At 52.7% G+C, this 18,218-nt stretch overlaps 2 protein-coding genes across 2 annotated transcripts in view; one reads left to right on the top strand and one right to left on the bottom strand.

The window, feature by feature from the left end:
- Positions 1–1,363: 1,363 nt before the first annotated feature.
- On the top strand, positions 1,364–2,649 carry Mien1 (migration and invasion enhancer 1). The gene is made up of 4 exons (XM_050157191.1): positions 1,364–1,514; positions 1,625–1,722; positions 2,059–2,135; positions 2,220–2,649. The coding sequence occupies exons 1-4, from the start codon at positions 1,426–1,428 to the stop codon at positions 2,301–2,303; spliced, it is 348 nt and encodes a 115-aa protein (XP_050013148.1). The 5' UTR covers positions 1,364–1,425; the 3' UTR covers positions 2,304–2,649.
- A 440-nt stretch (positions 2,650–3,089) lies between these two features.
- Erbb2 (erb-b2 receptor tyrosine kinase 2) overlaps positions 3,090–18,218 on the bottom strand; it is a 24,725-nt gene continuing 9,596 nt past the window's right edge. The window contains exons 5-27 of the mRNA XM_050157156.1: positions 18,076–18,144; positions 17,790–17,905; positions 17,523–17,664; positions 15,866–15,985; positions 15,508–15,634; positions 13,591–13,664; positions 13,409–13,499; positions 13,026–13,225; positions 12,412–12,544; positions 12,239–12,329; positions 11,527–11,687; positions 8,577–8,624; positions 7,126–7,264; positions 6,923–7,045; positions 6,648–6,746; positions 6,245–6,430; positions 5,952–6,107; positions 5,772–5,847; positions 5,414–5,560; positions 4,941–5,038; positions 4,561–4,749; positions 4,074–4,326; positions 3,090–3,953 (exon numbers count right to left, since the gene is read on the bottom strand). Coding sequence (XP_050013113.1) covers positions 3,598–3,953; positions 4,074–4,326; positions 4,561–4,749; positions 4,941–5,038; positions 5,414–5,560; positions 5,772–5,847; positions 5,952–6,107; positions 6,245–6,430; positions 6,648–6,746; positions 6,923–7,045; positions 7,126–7,264; positions 8,577–8,624; positions 11,527–11,687; positions 12,239–12,329; positions 12,412–12,544; positions 13,026–13,225; positions 13,409–13,499; positions 13,591–13,664; positions 15,508–15,634; positions 15,866–15,985; positions 17,523–17,664; positions 17,790–17,905; positions 18,076–18,144 — 3,194 coding nt within the window. The 3' untranslated portion in view covers positions 3,090–3,597. The remainder of the gene's footprint in view (positions 3,954–4,073; positions 4,327–4,560; positions 4,750–4,940; positions 5,039–5,413; positions 5,561–5,771; positions 5,848–5,951; positions 6,108–6,244; positions 6,431–6,647; positions 6,747–6,922; positions 7,046–7,125; positions 7,265–8,576; positions 8,625–11,526; positions 11,688–12,238; positions 12,330–12,411; positions 12,545–13,025; positions 13,226–13,408; positions 13,500–13,590; positions 13,665–15,507; positions 15,635–15,865; positions 15,986–17,522; positions 17,665–17,789; positions 17,906–18,075; positions 18,145–18,218) is intronic.

The raw sequence follows: 18,218 nt of genomic DNA, 5'->3' as shown, positions 1-18,218 counted from the left end.
ATCTACCAAAGAGAAACAGTGGCACACACCCACAAAAAGACATTACATTTATAGCAGCATTATTCAAAACAGACAAAAACCAAAGAAACCCAAATTACTGTCAATAGGTAGTAACTGTGCTCTGTCTACACAATGGAACGAAACACTGCTCATCAGTAAACAGGAACTCTGGTCACCACTGGAGTGAAGGTTGTTCAAAAAGAAACCAGAGCAAAAGCTGCGTGTTGTATGAATCTATTTATGTGAAATATCCGGAAAAGAACACAGAAAGCGGATCGGTGATTGCTCAGGCCTGGAGCTGGAAGCGGGATGGACGGCAGGCAAATATGAAGGGCCTTCTTAGACTGACGGAAACATTCTGTGTTCTAACTGGATGGGACGACGACAGAACTCAACACACAAAAATTGAGAAAACAATAAACAGTTTAAAGAGACACCAGAATGGGTGCCTTGTTATGATACCGTGATGCTTCAGGGAAGGAAGAGGCAGTTCCTCGGGCTTCCTCCTCTTCCAGAATTACAGGCTGGGCGTGATGACCCTAGCCCTCTATCGAGAGGCTAGGATGCGATGGGTGTGCAAAAAGTGGGTGCCCGCGAGGAAGCATAGCTTGACCGGCATGTACTTCCTCTGCTTTAGTTGCAGGAAAGAGTTAAAGGTTTGGAAAGGGCACCCACTTGGCCTTTTAGAGTCCAGAGAACTAGAGTGCTGGGCTGACGCGTGGCTGAACCTGTAAAGATATTTGCGACAGAGCCTGACAGTCTGGATTCAATCCCTGGAACCCACAGGATGGAAGGAGACCGACGCCTGAGAACTGTGCTCTGACCTTCACAAGTATGCTGTGTGACACGGCCCCCACCTCCAATACACACTTATACTCAAATTAATAAAGTAATAAAAGTTTTAAGAGACGCCCTCACATGCACAAATTCACACTCACATATATACATAGTTAAAATATTGTTAAAAGTTACAAAAAGAAAAAAGAACTCAAGCATGTGACTGACGGCTGGTTTCAAATGTCATCATCATGCTAGTGAGAAACAGCAACAATCACAAAGCATCAGCTACTTCGGCCCCATCCTTAGATGCTTGCTCCATTTTCTCCGTCTTTTGTAAATGGAAAAGAGCTTTGCAATCAGAGGCAGCTCGTTATTTAAGCAAATCCATGACGTCCAGTGAGCAACGGAGGCCGAAGAAATGCAGGGCTCTCAAAACCCAGACCAGGGAGGGTTTGGATAGGTTAGCCCTGCTGAGTCCGGGATACTCGCTCTCCTTATGCAGTACAGGAACAAGACGTAGCAGTAGCTGGTGACTGCAGGGGGCGCCCAGGCGCAAGGAGAGGTCAGTCACGCCCGTGGCCACGCCCCTCACGTGATTTGGCTGCCGTCACACCCGGAAGCAGCCCTGCAGCGGAGCGGGCCGCAATGAGTGGGGAGCCAGGACAGGTGTCCGTAGTGCCCCCTCCCGGGGAGGTGGAAGCAGGCAGTGGAGTCCACATCGTGGTGGAGTACTGGTGAGCCACTGGGGCTGAAAAGGAGCCCTGTGTTCGCCGGCAAGATGGGGTTGGGTCCACGGGAAGCCCCACCCCCGAGCCCCAGCTCACCCCACGTCTCTTCTCCCCAGTGAACCCTGCGGCTTTGAGGCGACCTACCTGGAGCTGGCGAGCGCCGTGAAGGAGGAGTATCCGGGCATCGAGATTGAGTCGCGACACGGGGGAACAGGTGAGGTCCGCAGAGCACCTGCTGAGTCAGTCTGTATTATAAACCCCAGCTCTCCTGCCTTCTAGAGCTGACTGTGTATAAACCCCCTAGCAGGGTCTGGCACATTGAAAATGCCTAGTGTGGGTTTGGAGTGAAAGCCCTTAATGGCGTGATGGAGGGACACGCAGGTGAGTCTTCCCTAGGTTCTTGGGCCGAATGGCTTAAGGATCTAAAACCCGGGTCACTCATGGTGTCAGCGGAGACCACGAACCGTCTTGCTTGTAGTCTCTGGAGTGCCAAGGCCCTCCCTGGATGTCTGCCTGTTTTTAGCTCACTCTTGCGTTTGTTTCATACCAGGGGCCTTTGAGATTGAGATCAATGGACAGCTGGTGTTCTCCAAGCTGGAGAACGGGGGTTTTCCTTATGAGAAAGATGTGAGTATCGGCAGCTTGGGAAGCATGGCTGAGGCCCACCCTCCTCCCCTATGCTTACCACTTGCCCCCGTCTCTGTCCTCTAGCTCATCGAGGCCATCCGAAGAGCCAGCAATGGAGAACCTTTAGAAAAAATCACCAATAGCCGGCCTCCCTGTGTCATCCTGTGACAACACGTGATTCTTGGAAGCTTGGTTCTGGGGTTCAAACCTGTTTCCTTGGGGCTCCACTAGGAACTTCCTCTGCCTTTTGCCCCTCACTTAGCTCCACTTAGCCCCTTTGGGCACAAGGAGGGGCTAGACATTTCTATGGTCTTGGAGGCAGAAAGAAGATGGTCTCTGTGGGCATTTCCACGACCATCTCACACCCCTCTCCTGGGATCTGTGGTGCCCTCTGCAGCTTGGTCCTCTCCCCAGCTTGGCAGTTCCCGTCACATGCCACAGATTCTGTAACTTATTTTCCCCGAGTCCTGGGCAGTGTCAGCTATTGGCAATAAAGAGCTATTAGCGCTACAAACACTTGTGCAACTGGTGTGTGTTTATGTCCAGCCTGCAGGAGCACGGAGGTCAGTCCAGACCTGTTAACACCTACTGGGTTGGCCCTCTCTGGACAGAGGCAGCTTTCTTAGGCAAGGAAGATGAGCCACACAGACAGCCCCTTCCCCCAGGGGGAGAGGACCTCATTCCGGTGGTGGCCTTGGAATGAGTATGTCCAATGGAGAACGACCCTGAGCCAAAGGGTCCTCAGAAAGGAATCCTAACTCCCCAGTCCCCTAACCCCAAACCAAACCACCTCAAACTACCCACTCGCTGGGGGGAGAGCTGTGTGTCAGGTGAGCAGGACGGCCTGGCCCAGAGCCACTCCCAGACATAGGCTGGCGTCCTATTTTACAAATCTCACTGCAAATGGACAAAGAGGCACACCACTCCCTAACTTCCATATAACAGCCACTCTCCCACAGTGTCCTTATTTCAGCTTTAAAAAACAAAAGTAAAAACAGAACAAAATACACTCTGTACAAGGATGGTCTGGATGCTAGCGCAATCCCTTGCCTTGTGGGATGCACGCACGACTCAGTCCTAGTGGGTTGTCCTGTTCCCAAGATATTCGCTTGGGGGCCTCTTCCCTTCTAGGCTGAGTTTCCCTCAGTCCTCAGAACCAAGAGAGCCAGGCCAAGCGAGAAGCCATGACTGTAATATCCACTGGACCCTACGGACTGTCAGGGCAGAGTCTGGAATCCACCGAGGCTGTCCAGTGTGCCGTCTCTTCCAGCCACATGGCCCCTCTCCAACCACTTGGGACGATTCAAGCAGCGAGAAGGGCTCCATAGGGCAGGTTCCTGACACAGCAGGCTGCCCTGGATGTTATGTGGCCAGAGGGCCTCTCCCTGCTTTGCGGTGAGGGAGAGCACAAGCCAGGTTTCCCTCCCTTTGAAGGCAGAACAGGGTCTCTGCAGACGTAACCTCAGACGGGCACATCCAGGCCCAAGTACTCAGGGTTCTCTGCCGTAGGGGTTCCTTCAAAGGTACTTGGTGGAGACCCCTTCTCTGATGGGTTCTGGTCCCAGTAATAGAGGTTGTCAAAGGCTGGGCAGAAGGCAGGAGAAGGGTGAGGCTGAGAGGCAGTGCTTCCTCTGGGTGCTAAGTACTCAGGGTTTTCCACAGCACCCCCAAAGGAAAAAACGTCTTTGACAACCCCATTCTTCCCAGGAGAGAGAGTCTTGGGTCTTTCTAGAGTAGCAGCAGCAGGCCGGACAGGAGGCAGAGGACCCTCTGGGGTCAAGGGGGGCTGAGGCCGAACCTCTGGCTGGTTCACATATTCTGCAGGAGAGAAGAGCTGTTAGGGAAAAGAACTAAGATGTCCCCGCCCCCCCCTCAGTGGGTGTGGCCTGAGGGTTCCCAACTCCCCTCTTCCCAATCTCTCAGGCCTGGATTCCATACCGGGCTGGGGGCTGCAGGCCAGGGGAGCAACGTAGCCATCATTCTCGGCAGGCAGGGGTACTGTGGGATCCTCGCTGTACCGCTGTAGAGGGCTGAGGTCGTGTGGAGAGATGCTCGGTAGCCCTTTGGTTGCCCCCATTCCCAGGTCACCATCAAACACATCAGAGCCAGCCCCTTCCGAGGGAGCCAGTGGAGACCTGGGGGGCTCTTCTTCTGAGGGCTCCAGGCCCAGTGTCAGCTCACCACCTCCACTCTGGGGTAAGAGAGGGTCATGAGAGAAGTTACTCAAAGGTCTGGGAGGGGGACCTTGGCGGGGAATGATAGGTTCCCGGGAGAAAAACACAGGTCACCTTGGAGTCATTATGAAGGGAATGGAGCCCCAAGAGTTGGAAAGCAGTACTGATCATGGAACATTAAGGGAAGGTAAATGTCGGGGAGCACCAAGGGAAGGGACCTCAGTAGCCTCTGCTCTATGATGGGCACTGACCCTGGTAGACGAGCTGCGGTGCCTACGGTGGGCTGTGCTCCCTGTGCCTGGAGCAGGGTCTGGGCAGAAGAATCCCTGCTGGGGGACCAGATACTCTTCGGCATCTACCAGGTCCCCCATGTCATCATCCTCGAGCAGTGAACGGTAGAAGGTACTGTCCAAGGGGCTGGATGGACCCAAGTCCTCGTTCTAAGGAAAGAGACACCAAGTGACAGCCCTTCCCCAGCCCAGCGTTAAGTTCCCCAGAAAGGTTCACCAAGCTTGGACTAGAGGTGGGGGCTGGGCTTGGGGAAGTGGTATCCAAGTCCCTTCCCTCTCAGGTCTCTGCAGGAAGGAGGATGCTGTTAGGGGGCAGGGATGATTGTGGGAAGGCCCAGTACCTGGATGACCACAAAGCGTTGGGGGTCCCTCGCCATGCGGGAGAATTCTGACACCAATTCCCGGAATCTCGGGCGACATTCAGAATCTATCATCCAACCTAGTGCAGGAGAGAGCTCAGCATCAGGACCAGGCTGAGGACCAGCTGCCTGGCCCCTTCCTGCTCCCTCTGAGTCTGGCCTAGACGACCCTGGCTAAACCCAGAGTCCTCACATGGCGGAGAGGCACAAGTGGACTCTGGATCTTGAGCCGGAATCCTGAAGTGTTTCTCCTAGGTACCCCCTTTAAACGGGCATCTTTCCCTTCAACAGCTGTCCTCTCGAGCAGCTAGGACTTCCATTGTGAGTGGGACAAAGCACCTTTGGAGGCTTCCTTCAGGGACACCTCTCCATTCATATCTCACTCTTCCTCCCCCAGAACCCATACACACACAGGTCAGATCTACACCTGAGGCTCAGCCCCGCCCACCACGCACATTTGACCATAATCATGTAGACATCGATAGTGCAGATTGGAGGCTGAGGCAAGCGCTCTCCCTTCTCCAGCAAGTCAGGGATCTCCCGGGCTGGGATCCCATCGTAAGGTTTGGCCCCAAACGTCATCAGCTCCCACACTGTCACACCTAGGACAGACAGGCATCAGGAGAGGGGGGTGTACAATGAGAGAGGCTAGCCAAAAGGGAGGATCAACTAGTTTCCTCATACCCCAGGTGGGCACAGGCCAACGCAGGGTGGGCATCAGCAGCCCCCCCCTCCATACCCACCCTCATTCTCGTACCCGTATCCCACCCTGCCAAGGCTCGTCCAACCCTCCCTATCACCACCGCCACACACCATAGCTCCACACATCGCTCTGATGGGTGAACCGCCGTCTAAGAATGGATTCCAATGCCATCCACTTGATGGGTACCTGGGAATGCAGAGCAAAAAGTCCTGAATGGGTGTGGTATGGACGTGACCCTTCTGAAAGTTCTCCCGACAGCCAGATACCACCCCACCCCTCCCTTCTCCAACCTTGCCCCCATCTGCATGGTACTCTGTCTCATCAATGTCCAGCAGCCGTGCCAACCCAAAGTCTGTAATCTTGACATGGTTGGGACTCTTGACCAGCACGTTCCGGGCAGCCAGGTCCCTGTGCACAAGCCGTACATCCTCCAGGTAGCTCATCCCCTGAAAAATGGGCACCAGTGTAGAACCGGAGTCTGGATCTTACCTTACTGACAACCCCCACCCCATCCTGGCCCCAGATGAAGACAGGGATTCGCACCCAAAGGACCTGCAGGGTCAGAAAGCCCTCAAGCACATACCTTGGCAATCTGAACACACCAGTTGAGCAGGTCCTGGGAGCCCAGGCGACCTCGGTGTTCTCGGACATGGTCCAGAAGGCAGCCATAGGGCATAAGTTGTGTCACCAGCTGCACTGTGGATGTCAGGCAGATACCCAAGAGGCGTGACACATACGGAGAACCCACACCAGCCATCACGTACGCTTCCTGCAGGGAAGGGTCCACTGAGATACAGGAAATCACCTACTCCCACCCACCATACTCCCCTCCTAGACCCTCCCATCCCTGCATGGTCTGCAGACCGGGAAGATCAAGAGGCAAGGTTTAGGGGTTCCATCTCAAGCCCTAATGAAGAGAAAGCAGCCCAGATCTGCAGCGAGGGGGGCCTCTCACAAGTCCCAAGGGAGAAGGTAAAGGGGCTCACATCCAGGATTTCTTTGTTAGCTTTCGGGGATGTGTTTTCTCTCAACACCTTGATGGCCACGGGGATTTTCACGTTCTCCCCATCTGGGATCCAGATGCCCTGAACAGAAAGAAAAGGACTTGAGTCAGGTCTGTGGTTCAGATCCAGCAGGTCCCCAAGAAGCCATTGAGGAGTAGCCCCTCTCCCCTCCAGCTCGGCCCATTTCTCTCTTGTCTACGCCCCTCCTGGCACAGCCCCTCCGTAGCCACCGGTGTCGGGACCCGGCCCCTCCTTACCTTGTAGACGGTGCCGAAAGCTCCGGATCCAAGCACCTTCACCTTCCTTAGCTCAGTCTCTTTGAGGATCCGCATCTGAGCCTGGTTGGGCATGGCCCCGCTGGGCGTCAGTGGCTCCACCAGCTGGATGGAGAGGGTGGCAGGGTGAGCGCCAAGCAGGCTGCAGGTGGGGGAGGGGCTAGGAGGCCCTCTCCCCACCTCACCTCAGTTTCCTGCAGCAGCCTTCGCATTGTATACTTCCGGATCTTCTGCCGCCTCCTCTTGATCAGGATCCCAACAACCACCCCTATGACCAGGAACAACAGGATGCCGACCACAGTTGCGATGATTGATGTCGCCGGGCTGAAAGCAGAGACCAAAATCGAAGATTAGGGCTAGGTCTAGGGAGGAAATTTGAAGAGACCCCATGAAGGGACGGGAATGTGCTTTGGCTCAAAAACATCATGGGAAGTTGGACGCGGTGGCACACGCTCTTAATCCCAGAACTCAGGAGGTAGAGGCAGGCGGATCTCTGTGAGTTCGAGGTCAGCCTGGTCTACAGAGCGAGTTCCATGACAGCCAAGGCTATATAGAGAAACCCTGTCTTGAAAAACAACCAAAAACCAAAAAACAAAAACAAAAAAACACTTCATGGGAGATAATTCAACAGAGACCTTGCTAATCTGTACTATGCCCACCCCAGGGATTCTGCCACACTTGGAAATGGGATCCAGGAATGTGTAACCCAAGACTCTAAGGCACTAGTCAAAGCTTTCTCCAAGGAGCCATGGTTTCCCATGCTTTGTGGCTGTTACACCGAGGACACCCATTACCAGGACCCCAATTTCTTCTTGATATAATCTTTTTATGACTCAGCTCATCCTGGGGCACACAGGGCCCCTTGATAGTCATCAGGCCATTCATGTGTTGATTCACTTACTGACTGTATAGCCCAGGCTTACATGCGTGTGCCTCCATCTTCCAAACGCTGGGGTCATAGGTGTGTGCCACCTGCCACCATGCCCAGCCATCCTTGATCCCTTTTACCCCATCTTGCTCTGCACAAGGCCTGCCATATATATAGCAAACATTTCATGAATGTTTGCTTCGTGAGCGAACAGCTCTTTAGAGCAATCCCCAGCTTGCTTTTCTCCTTTCCAAAGCTCACCTCTGGCAATCCGTGGCACAGTGGTCAAGAACTCTACTCTTCATATCTGGCCCTCATTGCCTCATCTTTCACCCCTCTGCACTCTGCGGATCACTGTACACACCCTAAAGATCTCTTTGCTACTCTAGACTTGCCTGATCCTCCACCTAAGAGCAAAGGAAGCACAGCGCCCCCTCCTGGAAACCTCTGGCTACCCAGCTCGAACACTGAGGCTCTGCATGCTGCCACAGTTTATCTCCAGTTCTAGGTACTTGAACTTGGCCAGTGTCCCTAAAGAAGCATCACCAGGGAGCCTCTTGGGACACCAACCACATTCCTAGCATCCTTTACCCCACAGCATCCTGAGCAGGTCCTCATCCACTTGTTGAAACACAAGTCAACAGAGAAAGACTGGGCTAAGGAGGGAGGCACGTGTGGCATGTTGGGAAATCCCTCTCTGTATTGCGGACCACCCGGGGTCAATGAAGGAGTCAGGGGCAATGGGGTACCTCTGGGGCTCAGGCCCACCTGGCTCTCTGCTCTGCTGGGCAGCCTCGTTCATCCAGGTCCACACAGCTGTAGAAGAGAAAGGCCATCATCAACCCTGGGAACAACCTCCTGGCGCAGGTGTGGCGGATTATTATCCCATTATGTCAGGCAGAAACTGGGCTGCAGGTCATCAATTTGCTCTGTGCCAGCCCACAGGAAGATTCCTTCTTTAGTCTGGGAGCCCACCTCCCCTGTGTTCCTGTAACTTCCTGGGTTGGGCAGGAAGGGGGGCACAGCAAGGCTGAAAAATCAGCTATTCCCTCCATGAGAGAGGTCCAGGGCATACGGCACACAAGAGGAGAGTTAAACACCGTGGGGCTGGGCTGCAGCTTAGTGGGAGAGGGTCTACAAGGCCCTCTCTACCAACCAAGCAATAAAAAAGCAACAGTTCTGCCTTAACAGCTAGCACTAACATGCCAACACCAGGCCACAAGAAGGCATGCACACAGATGCCCCTTTGTATGTGGAGCTGAATGGCAATGAACTGTTTAAAAAAAAAAAAAAAAAAAGCAAGCAAGAGCAATATCCCTCAAACGGGGCTGCTGCCGAGGGACATACTACCAACTGAGAAGTCTGTAGAGGGGAGACCGAGGTGTGCTTACAAAAAAGGATGTGGGAAGCGGGTGTGCAGAGCACAGACGACGTAGAGAGGAGTTGTATTACATTAAGAAACGAGGGCAGGGGACTGCAGAGATGGCTCAGCACTTAAGAGAACTGGTCGTTCTTCCAGAGGACCCAGGTTCAGTTCCCACATGACACGCACATGGCCAAACACAACTGTCTGTAACTGCAGTTCCGGGGGATCCAATGCCCTCCACAGACAAAATACCAATGCGTACGAAATAAAAATAAATACTTTTTAAAAAAAATGAGGGCAGGACAGGAGGTGGTGGCATACCTTTAATCAAAGAGTTTGAGAGGCAGAGGCAGGCGGATCTCTGAGTTGGAGGCTAGCCTGCTCTACAGAATTCTAGGACAGCCAGGGCTACACAAACCCTGTCTCAAAACAAACAAACAAAACTGAAAGAGAGAGAGAAAGAGTGAGAGAGAGAGAGAAAGAGTGAGAGAGAGAGAAAGAGAGAGAGAAAGGGGGGTCAAGAGCAATGACAGGAGGTACAAGCACTGACTGCTCTTCCAGAGGACCCGGGTTTGATTCCCAGCACCCGTACAATGGCTCCCAACACTCTGTAACTCTACTTCCAAGGGATCTCACTGCCTCTTCTGGCATCTGCAGGCACCAGGCACACACATGGTGCACATAGCTACATGCAGACAACAATCTATACTAGCCATTTTTACTTCAGCTTGCCATAGGCTATAGTCACTCGAGATGAGGGAACATCCACTGAGAACGTGCTCCCTCAAGACCGGCCTGTGTCGCCGGGCGGTGGTGGCGCACGCCTTTAATCCCAGCACTTGGGAGGCAGAGGACAGTGGATCTCTGTGAGTTCTAGGCCAGCCTGGTCTACAAGAGCTAGTGCCAGGACAGGCTTCAAAGCTACAGAGAAACCCTGTCTCGAAAAACTTAAAAAAAAAAAAAAAAAAAGACCGGCCTGTGTGCAAACCTGTGCTGCATTTTCTTGATTGATGACTGATATGGGCGGGTACAGCTCACTACGGGCAGCGTCACTCCTGGACTGGTGGTCCAGCAAGCAGAGTTCCTTCGCATCCTCTGTGTCGATTCCTACCTCCAGATTCCTGTCTAGAGCTCCTGCCCTGACTTCCATGGATGACAGTGGACTGTGATGTGGAAGTGGAAGCTAAATAAACCTTTTCTCCCCGAGTTACTTTTGATCACGGTGTTTACCACAGCAATAGACACCCTAACTAAAACACCCATACACCTGAAATAAGACAATGCAGCTTAAAGAAAAAGGAAAAGAGAGAAAAAAGGAAGGACGGAAGGACGAATGGAAGGAAGAATGGATGGAAGGAAGGAAGGAGAGAAGGAAGGAAGGAACAAAGAGAGAAAGAAAGAAAGAAAGAAAGAAAGAAAGAAAGAAAGAGAGAAAGAAAGAAAGAAAGAAAGAAGGAAGGAAGTGGTCACAAGTCCGTAGTTGGTAAGATGGCTCAGCAGGTAAGGGCATTTACAGCCAAGCCTGAAGATTACATCATTGGATCCCTGGGATCCACACGGGGGAGGAGAGAATCAACTCCCAGGGGTTGTCCTCTGACTTCCACCTGCCTGCCTTGCACATGAATGCCCAGCATGCATACACATACACAAATAAATGTAATTACAATAACACATTAAAAATTTTAAATTTCCAGGCGAGATAGAAAAGAATGCTGCTGGCAATTCAATTGTGAATAATTTGGACAGTTCCCCCTGGTGATTTAACGGAAATCATCAGGCTTTTGAGCAAGTGCCTCTGCCCACCGAACCATCATGCCAACCCCTAACGAGTTATTTTTAGTTTTCTATATCTGTAAGTGTCTGAGTATATGTGTGTACCTGCAGGGGCCAGAAAAAAACCCTTGGAGTTCTGGAGGCTGGAGTTAATAGAAACCACGAGTCTCCCGAGGGACCAAACGCCAATCCTCTGAAAGCTCAGACAGTGCCCTTAACCACACAACCACCTCTCCAGCCCCTTACGTGTTATTTAGTGATTAGAGAGGAAATACAAAAATGACATCTCAGCCAGGTGGTGGCGGCGCACACTTTTAATCCCAGCACTTGGGAGGCAGAGGACAGTGGATCTCTGAGTTCAAGGCCACTCTGGTCTACAGAGAGTGTTCCAGGACAGCCAGAGCTGTTATACAGAGAAACCCTGTCTCAAAAAATACCAAAAAAAAAAAAAAAAAAAAATCTAAAAAAATTTACATCTCAATATGAATGAAGGGTTTATCCTCCTTTCAGAACAAAAGCGCCAGGGGGTTCCTATCATGAAAGCCCTCCTTTCTACAGAAAACAACTCCCTCCACTCACGAGTGGGTGCAGTTGATGGGGCACGGCTGGCATATGCCCTCCTCATCCGGGTACTTCCAGATGGGCATGTAGGAGAGGTCTGGTTTCACGCCACTGGGGCAGCGAGCCACACAGAAGGGTGAGTCCTTGTAGTGGGCGCAGGCCTTACACTCATCAGCCTCCTGGATAGAGAGGAAGAGTTGAGTGGGGGGGAGGGGGAGGACCACCATACCTACACAGAAGGACCAAGCCCCGCGTCCCTGACTAACTAGCAACACTGCCTCCCCATCACTGAGGTAAACATCCCTGTTCATTACAAGGAAATGGAGGCACCCAGAGAGGGACGTGCCTTCTCCAAGGTGTGACAAGTGACAGCTATTATGTACAAAGTTTTCTCCGTGCTTGGGCGCTGTGCCAAATCCCTATTTAATTTCATTCTCACCACACCCCAACCGGGCAGGAACTATTACAACATCCTCCCTATAGAAGTGAAAACTGAGGTTGGAAACAGGACCTGGATTTGGTCCTCAGCACAGCCACATCCAAGGACACAGGCCTTCTTGGGAACTGAAGCCTCACCAGCATGAAGAAGTAACTGAGGGTCCACAGCCCAATGTGGGCAGCCTCTCCCCTCCCCACCCTCTGCTGTCCAGGTCTAGGCTGAGCCTTCTCTGGGAATATTTTACCCTGGAGCAACCTGCCAGTCCCCCCCCCCCCCCCCCCAGCACCTTACCGATCCAGTGCAGGTCTCTGTGTTGTTTTGAGGCTGACACTCGGGGTGACATGGCAGACAATGCTTGCCACTCACATACTCCCTAGGGAGCCTGCAAGAGAGGTGGGTGTAGTAAGGGGTCTGGGAGGAGCCCTGTGTTCCCCTCAAGTCATCCACTCTTCTGCCGCTCGTACCCCTTCCGAACTCGGCACTCCTCCACACACTCCTGGCCCCGAAGGAACTGGCTGCAGTTGACACACTGGGTGGGCCCTGGTCCCCAGCAGTGCCCGTTGGCACACAGTGGGTGGCAGGCTAAGCCCTCGAGACCTGCAGTGAGGAGAAAAGCAGCAGAGGTGTTCAGAGAGGCCCGGGTCTAAGCCGACAGGCTGTACTGTAAGCACGGCTCTGGGCTGAAGGGATAGGGATGGATGCTGGGACCTAGGGAAAGGAAGAATCCTGTGGTTCAAGAAAGAGGAAAGGGATGGGTGTTTGGGCAGCACGGAAGGACACAGCTGGAAGCCATTACACAAGGCCAAGCCATCGCAGGCAAGAGAAGAACAAGGCTCTAGCAGGCATAATGGCTCACGCCTTTAATCCCAGCACTCAGAAAGTAGAGGCAGGCGGATCTCTGTGAGCCTGAGGCCAGCCTGGCCAACAGAGTGAGTTCCAGGACAGCCAGGGCTACTTAGTGAGATCTTATCTCAAAACAACAACAAAAAAAAGGACTCTAAAAACAGGAGGCTTGCACAGGCCAGAGGCTACTGATACTCCTGTGCACTGGCCCACAGTGCTGGGCTTCCTGTCTTACCACATTCTTCCTCTGGCCGGTTCCCAGTGTGGAGCAGGGCCTGGTGGGGGTTCCGGAAGAGCTGGTCCCAAGGTACAGTGTGTACGAAGCAGAGCCGGGTGTTGCGGTGAATGAGCGCCAGTCCGCTGCCCAGCTCCCGCAGTGAGCGCAGCCCCAGCCAGCGGATTCCCAGGCCTTGCAGCGCCAATGAGTAGGCACCACTGTGGAAAGGAGGCTTCCAGTTGCAAGAAGGTACCTACTCTAGGCTCATTTTCTGCCACCAAAAGAGCCACTGTCACCCTCCTCCTGCCTCAGAACGCTCTGCAGACTCGTGTCAAAGCTCCGGTGGTGTCACTGGGGAGCAGGGTACTCATGCCTCCTCGGCCCCCTCTGCTCACACTTACTCATGGAGAATTCGTCCCCGGATGACTTGAAGGTTCTGGAAGACACTGAGGTCACGGAGGCTATCTGGCCATGCTGAAATGTATAGGTAACCTACAGGCAGAGTAGGGGGCTGGGTTACGCAGAAAGGTCCAGAACTCCTGCTCCCCCCTCCCCCAAAGCAGGACACAGAAAGACAGCCCACCTGTGATCTCCTCCAGGGTTTCAAACACTTGGAGTTGCTCAGGCTTCAGGGGGGCAATGCCGGAGGCAGGGTTCCTGGAAGGATCAGGAGGATGGAGGTCAGGAGCCCTAGTTGGCCTGAGACACCACTCCCCACCCTCACCGACACCTTCACTTAAAGCCCAATCAAGTGTGGGCTGTTCCCATCCTGAGACTCAAAGCCTAGGGTCCAAATCTGATAGCGCAACATCTGTGTCCTTTGAGCTAGAAGTCTCTCTTGCAGAAGTATGGCCAACAGAGACCCTGGCTTCAGCTGCTAGAGGCATCAACAGGCTGAGCGGTTTGTATGAGAGACATCTGAAAATGGCCCAAGCAGCCATGAGTGAGCAGGGTTCATAAAACCCTGATCTCTGCAGGCTCTGAAACACAGAGAGCGCTCAGGGTCTGTCGAGCCCTGTTCTAAGAGCATCCCAAACATTAACTCTTTCAGACTTTAGAACCACCTCACAGGTAGAGCTGTGATGTATGACGGTCCTCATCCTGCACACGAGGGCTGAGACATAGAAGAAGAAGCTAATGAGTAGGCCTCTGCCGTACAAGTGTGAGGACCTGAGTTCAATACCCAGAACCCACATAAAAATGCCCTTGTGTGAACGGCGAGCTTGCAACCCAACCCCAACATGGAAGTGGTAAAGACAATTCCTGGGATGCCCTGGCCAGTCGGCCTAGCCTGTTCTGGTGAGCTCCAGGCCAGTGAGGGGCCCTATTTTGAAAACCAAGGTGGATGGCTCCTAAGGAGTCACACCTGCGGCTGCCCTTCAGCCACACAGACGCACAGAGGAAAAGACAGTTCCACACTGATGTATAGACACAGACACACACACGGGGGGTAAGTTTCAAACCCAAGTCTGGACTCTGCTGCCTGTCTCTGCTGCCTCCTGTTCTATAACTATTATAAGAATGAGGCAGTCTGAGTGCTGAAGAGATGGCTCAGCGTTTAAAAGCACTAGCCGCTCTTCCAGAAGACCTGGGTTCAATTCCCAGCACCCACATGGCAGCTCACAACTGTCTGTAACTCCAGTTCCAGGGCTTCTGACCCCTCACACAGACACACATGCAAGCAAAACACCAATGCACATAAAATAAAAGTAACTTAAAAATAAAAAAAAAAATTAGGCAGGCTCAACAAAACTGTCGTGAACAACTCTCCAAAGCAAGGGTACACGGCAGCTTCAATAAGCCAGCCTCGCCAGCCGACACTGTCTCTCTGTGTCCACCAATCTCCAGAAGTCCTACAGGAACACACTGAACTTTAACATTGTCCCCTCTGGGATGGGAGCACTGGACTTCATCCGGATGGTTTGATTACCACGTATGACCATGTCTATGGATAACAAGTTGTTTATAAAAGTAACCTTCAGGGGCTGAAGAGATAGCTCAGAGGTTAAGAGCACTAGCTGCTCTTCCTGAGGTCCTGAGTTCAATTCCCAGCAACCACATGGTGGCTCAGAGTCATATGTAATGAGATCTGGTGCCTTCCTCTGGCATGCAGGTGTACATGCAAGCAGAACACTGTATACATAATAAATCTTTTTTTAAAAAAGTAACCTTCAGGGGCTGGAGAGACGGCTCAGTGGTTAAGAGCATTGCCTGCTCTTCCAAAGGTCCTGAGTTCAATTCCCAGCAACCACATGGTGGCTCACAACCATCTGTAATAAGGTCTGGTGCCCTCTTCTGGCCTGCAGGCATACACACAGACTATTGTATGCATAACAAATAAATAAATAAATATTTTTTAAAAAAAAGTAACCTTCAACGCCATGTCCCCAGCTCCCTGTGGTCCCCCACTTAGGGATTCCTCAAGATGCTGCTGCTACACCTGGGTCTTCAGGACCCCGCGTCTTCCCTGACGCCACCTCAGGCCACTGTGTACCCTTACCCATCAAAGCTCTCTGGCAAAAATGCCAGGCTCCCAAAGATCTTCTTGCAGCCCACGAACTCCTGGATATTGGCACTGGTGATGGCTCTTGCCCCTCGCAGGTGCTCCATGCCCAGACCATAGCACACTGAAGGAAAGGGTGGTGAGAAAGGGGCCATCTCAGCACCACATGGCAGACCAGAGACCTGTCCGCTATCCCCTCCTGAAGTGACAAGTCTCTTCCCTACGCTGGCAAGAGACACTCAGGAGGGTAGGCAGGGCAGCAGGAGAAAAGCACTGGGCATCCCCCCCAGGGGGGTGTCTAAGCAGTAGTGGGGTGGGCCAGGCTGGGATGGCAGTCAGGGGCTGCAGCTGGTACCTCGGGCACAGGGCTTGCTGCATTTTTCACACCGCTGTGTTCCATCCTCAGCCGTCACCTCTTGGTTATTCAGGGGACAGACCAGAGTGCAGGATCCCACTTCCGTAGAAAGGTAGTTGTCTGCACAGATTGGGAACGCAAATCCACGTCGCTCAGCCTCCCAGCCCACCGTGAGCAAGGCCTCCACGCCCAGGTCTAAGAGGAATACTACGAACCAATCCCTGAAGGCCCTCTCTGCACCTGACTCGGGACCACCATTTCCTCCTATTCCAAAAGTACTGTTATCTGCATTTTGCAAAAAGGGAAATCAAAGCCTGAAGTTATGCAAATCACCCCCATCTTTAGGCCACTAAGTAACAACAGAGCCAGGAAATCTTTCTTGTTTTTAAGCTGTGGTTACATGTAACCCAAACTGGCTTCAAACTCACTATGTAGCTGAGGATGATCCCTGACCCCACACCATCTCTACCTCCCAAGTGTTAGGATGACAGGTTTGGGCTACCCTATCCACCTAGGAACCAGGACTTGAACCCAACAACCTGGCTCCCCACCTTGTCCTCTCACCCTGTCCACAGGGAAATGCAGCCAGCACCGAAAGGCCCACTCTGCCTCCCACGAGAGGAAGGAAAGAGGGTACCCAGGCCCAAGCACAGTCCCTAAGTATCCATCAGTGCAGGGTAACTATCACCAAAGCCCTACTCTATACAGATGGTAGAACAAGACATACATTTAAAAGAGTATCTAGTACAGACTGAGCATTGCTCTAAAAGAGCCACAAATATTAACTCATTTGGACATTACATAATTATTAGGATGGGACTATTACTGCCCCTATTATACAGGCGAGGAAACTGAGGCACAGTAAGGGGAAAGTGGTTAAGACTATTAAATGATAGCAGACAGATTGCAAATCCTGCACTCTAGCTCCCAAGGCTGGGCTCTTTTGCTGCCACCTGCTATATAGCTGTTAAATAGGAGGCAAAAACCCAGGAGTGGCGGCACACACTTGTAATCCCAGCACTCGGCAGGGGCAAGGCAGGAGGATCGGAAGTTTAATGTCATTGGCTATGTGGTGAACTCAAGGCAAGGCCAGCCTGAGATACACAGGATCCTGATTTTAAAAGAGGCAGGGTTAGGAGCCAGGCATGGTGGCATGCACCTTTAATCCCAGCACTTGGGAGGCAGAGGCGGATGCGCGCTATGAGTTCAAGGCCAGCCTGGTCTACACAGCAAGTTCTAGGACAGCCAGGACTACAAGATAGATTCTGACTAGAACAAAACAAAACAAAACGAGAAAAAGCAAGGAAGGGCTAGAGACATGGCTCAGCAGCTCAGAGCACTGGCTGCTCTTACAGAGGACCCAGGTTCAGTTCTTAGCACCCACGTGGTAGCTCACAGCCATCAGGTCCAGAGGATTTGACTCCTTCCTCAGACTTTTACCTGCACATGATGCACAGACACGCACGCAGGCAAAACACTCACGCACATCAAACAAAAATAAATATAATGATTTTTAAGGAAAACAACGTGGCGGCTGGACTGGAGAGTCATGACCAGCCCTCCAACGGGCACCCGACACTCACAAAATGCTCCCATTTATACCAGCCATCTTCCCTAGCCAATGCATTAAAATGATGTTCTTCTACCAAGCACTCACAGGGACAGGTGGTCACACAGCTGGCACCAAAGGTGTAGCGACCCTCAGGGTTGGGCATGGACTCGAAGGTGTCTGTGTTGTAGGTGACCAGGGCTGGGCAGTGCAGTTCACAGATGCCACTATGGTTGAAGTGGAGGCAGGCCTGGCAGAGACAGGCCGCTGGTGGTCACTGGGATGTTGCAGCCTGGTGCGCCAATGGCAGTAGGGCAGTGCCAGGAAAGATGCCCACCCCTTGCGTCCTGGAGGATTGGCCCAAGGGGCACATACCAGGCAGTCAGAATGCTTGGGGCCCGTGCAGCCTGCAGCACACTGCTCATGGCAGCAGTCAGTGGGCAGCCGGCCCTTGCATCGGGCACAGCCACTGGTGCAGATGGTACCAGTCACTGTTGATGAGAAGACAGGATGGGTGCTGGGTGGGGTCTGGGCAGCAGACCCTCAACAGCATAGCATTGCCTTCTAGGAGACAGCTTATCCCGAATAAGTCACCCCACCACTCCCAGCTGTCCACCTGCCCCAGCCCCATCTCCAGATGCCAAGTCTCCCTCAGACTCACAGATCTGACAGTCCTCAGGGCTCTCACCCCAGCAGTGATTGTCATTACAGGCTGGGGCACAGGGTGGGCCTAAGGAAGGAATGGAAGGGACACAGTAAGGGGGGGAGGCAGTGAGGGGGGAGGGGGGAAGGGGGAGGAGGCAG

This window comes from Alexandromys fortis, unplaced genomic scaffold, assembly GCF_014885135.2.
Source record: "Alexandromys fortis isolate MF-2015 unplaced genomic scaffold, M_Fortis_MF-2015_v1.1 scaffold_31, whole genome shotgun sequence".
NCBI lineage: Eukaryota > Metazoa > Chordata > Mammalia > Rodentia > Cricetidae > Alexandromys > Alexandromys fortis.
Note: the sequence above shows the minus strand (reverse complement) of the source record. Positions and strands in the feature narration are given on the sequence as shown.

Coding starts and splice junctions, on each gene's coding strand:
- Mien1 (XM_050157191.1), top strand. CDS start 1,426: ATGAGTGGGGAGCCAGGACAGGTGTCCGTAGTGCCCCCTCCCGGGGAG. Junction 1,515..1,624: donor CACATCGTGGTGGAGTACTG/GTGAGCCACTGG, acceptor TCTTCTCCCCAG/TGAACCCTGCGGCTTTGAGG. Junction 2,136..2,219: donor GTTTTCCTTATGAGAAAGAT/GTGAGTATCGGC, acceptor TCTGTCCTCTAG/CTCATCGAGGCCATCCGAAG.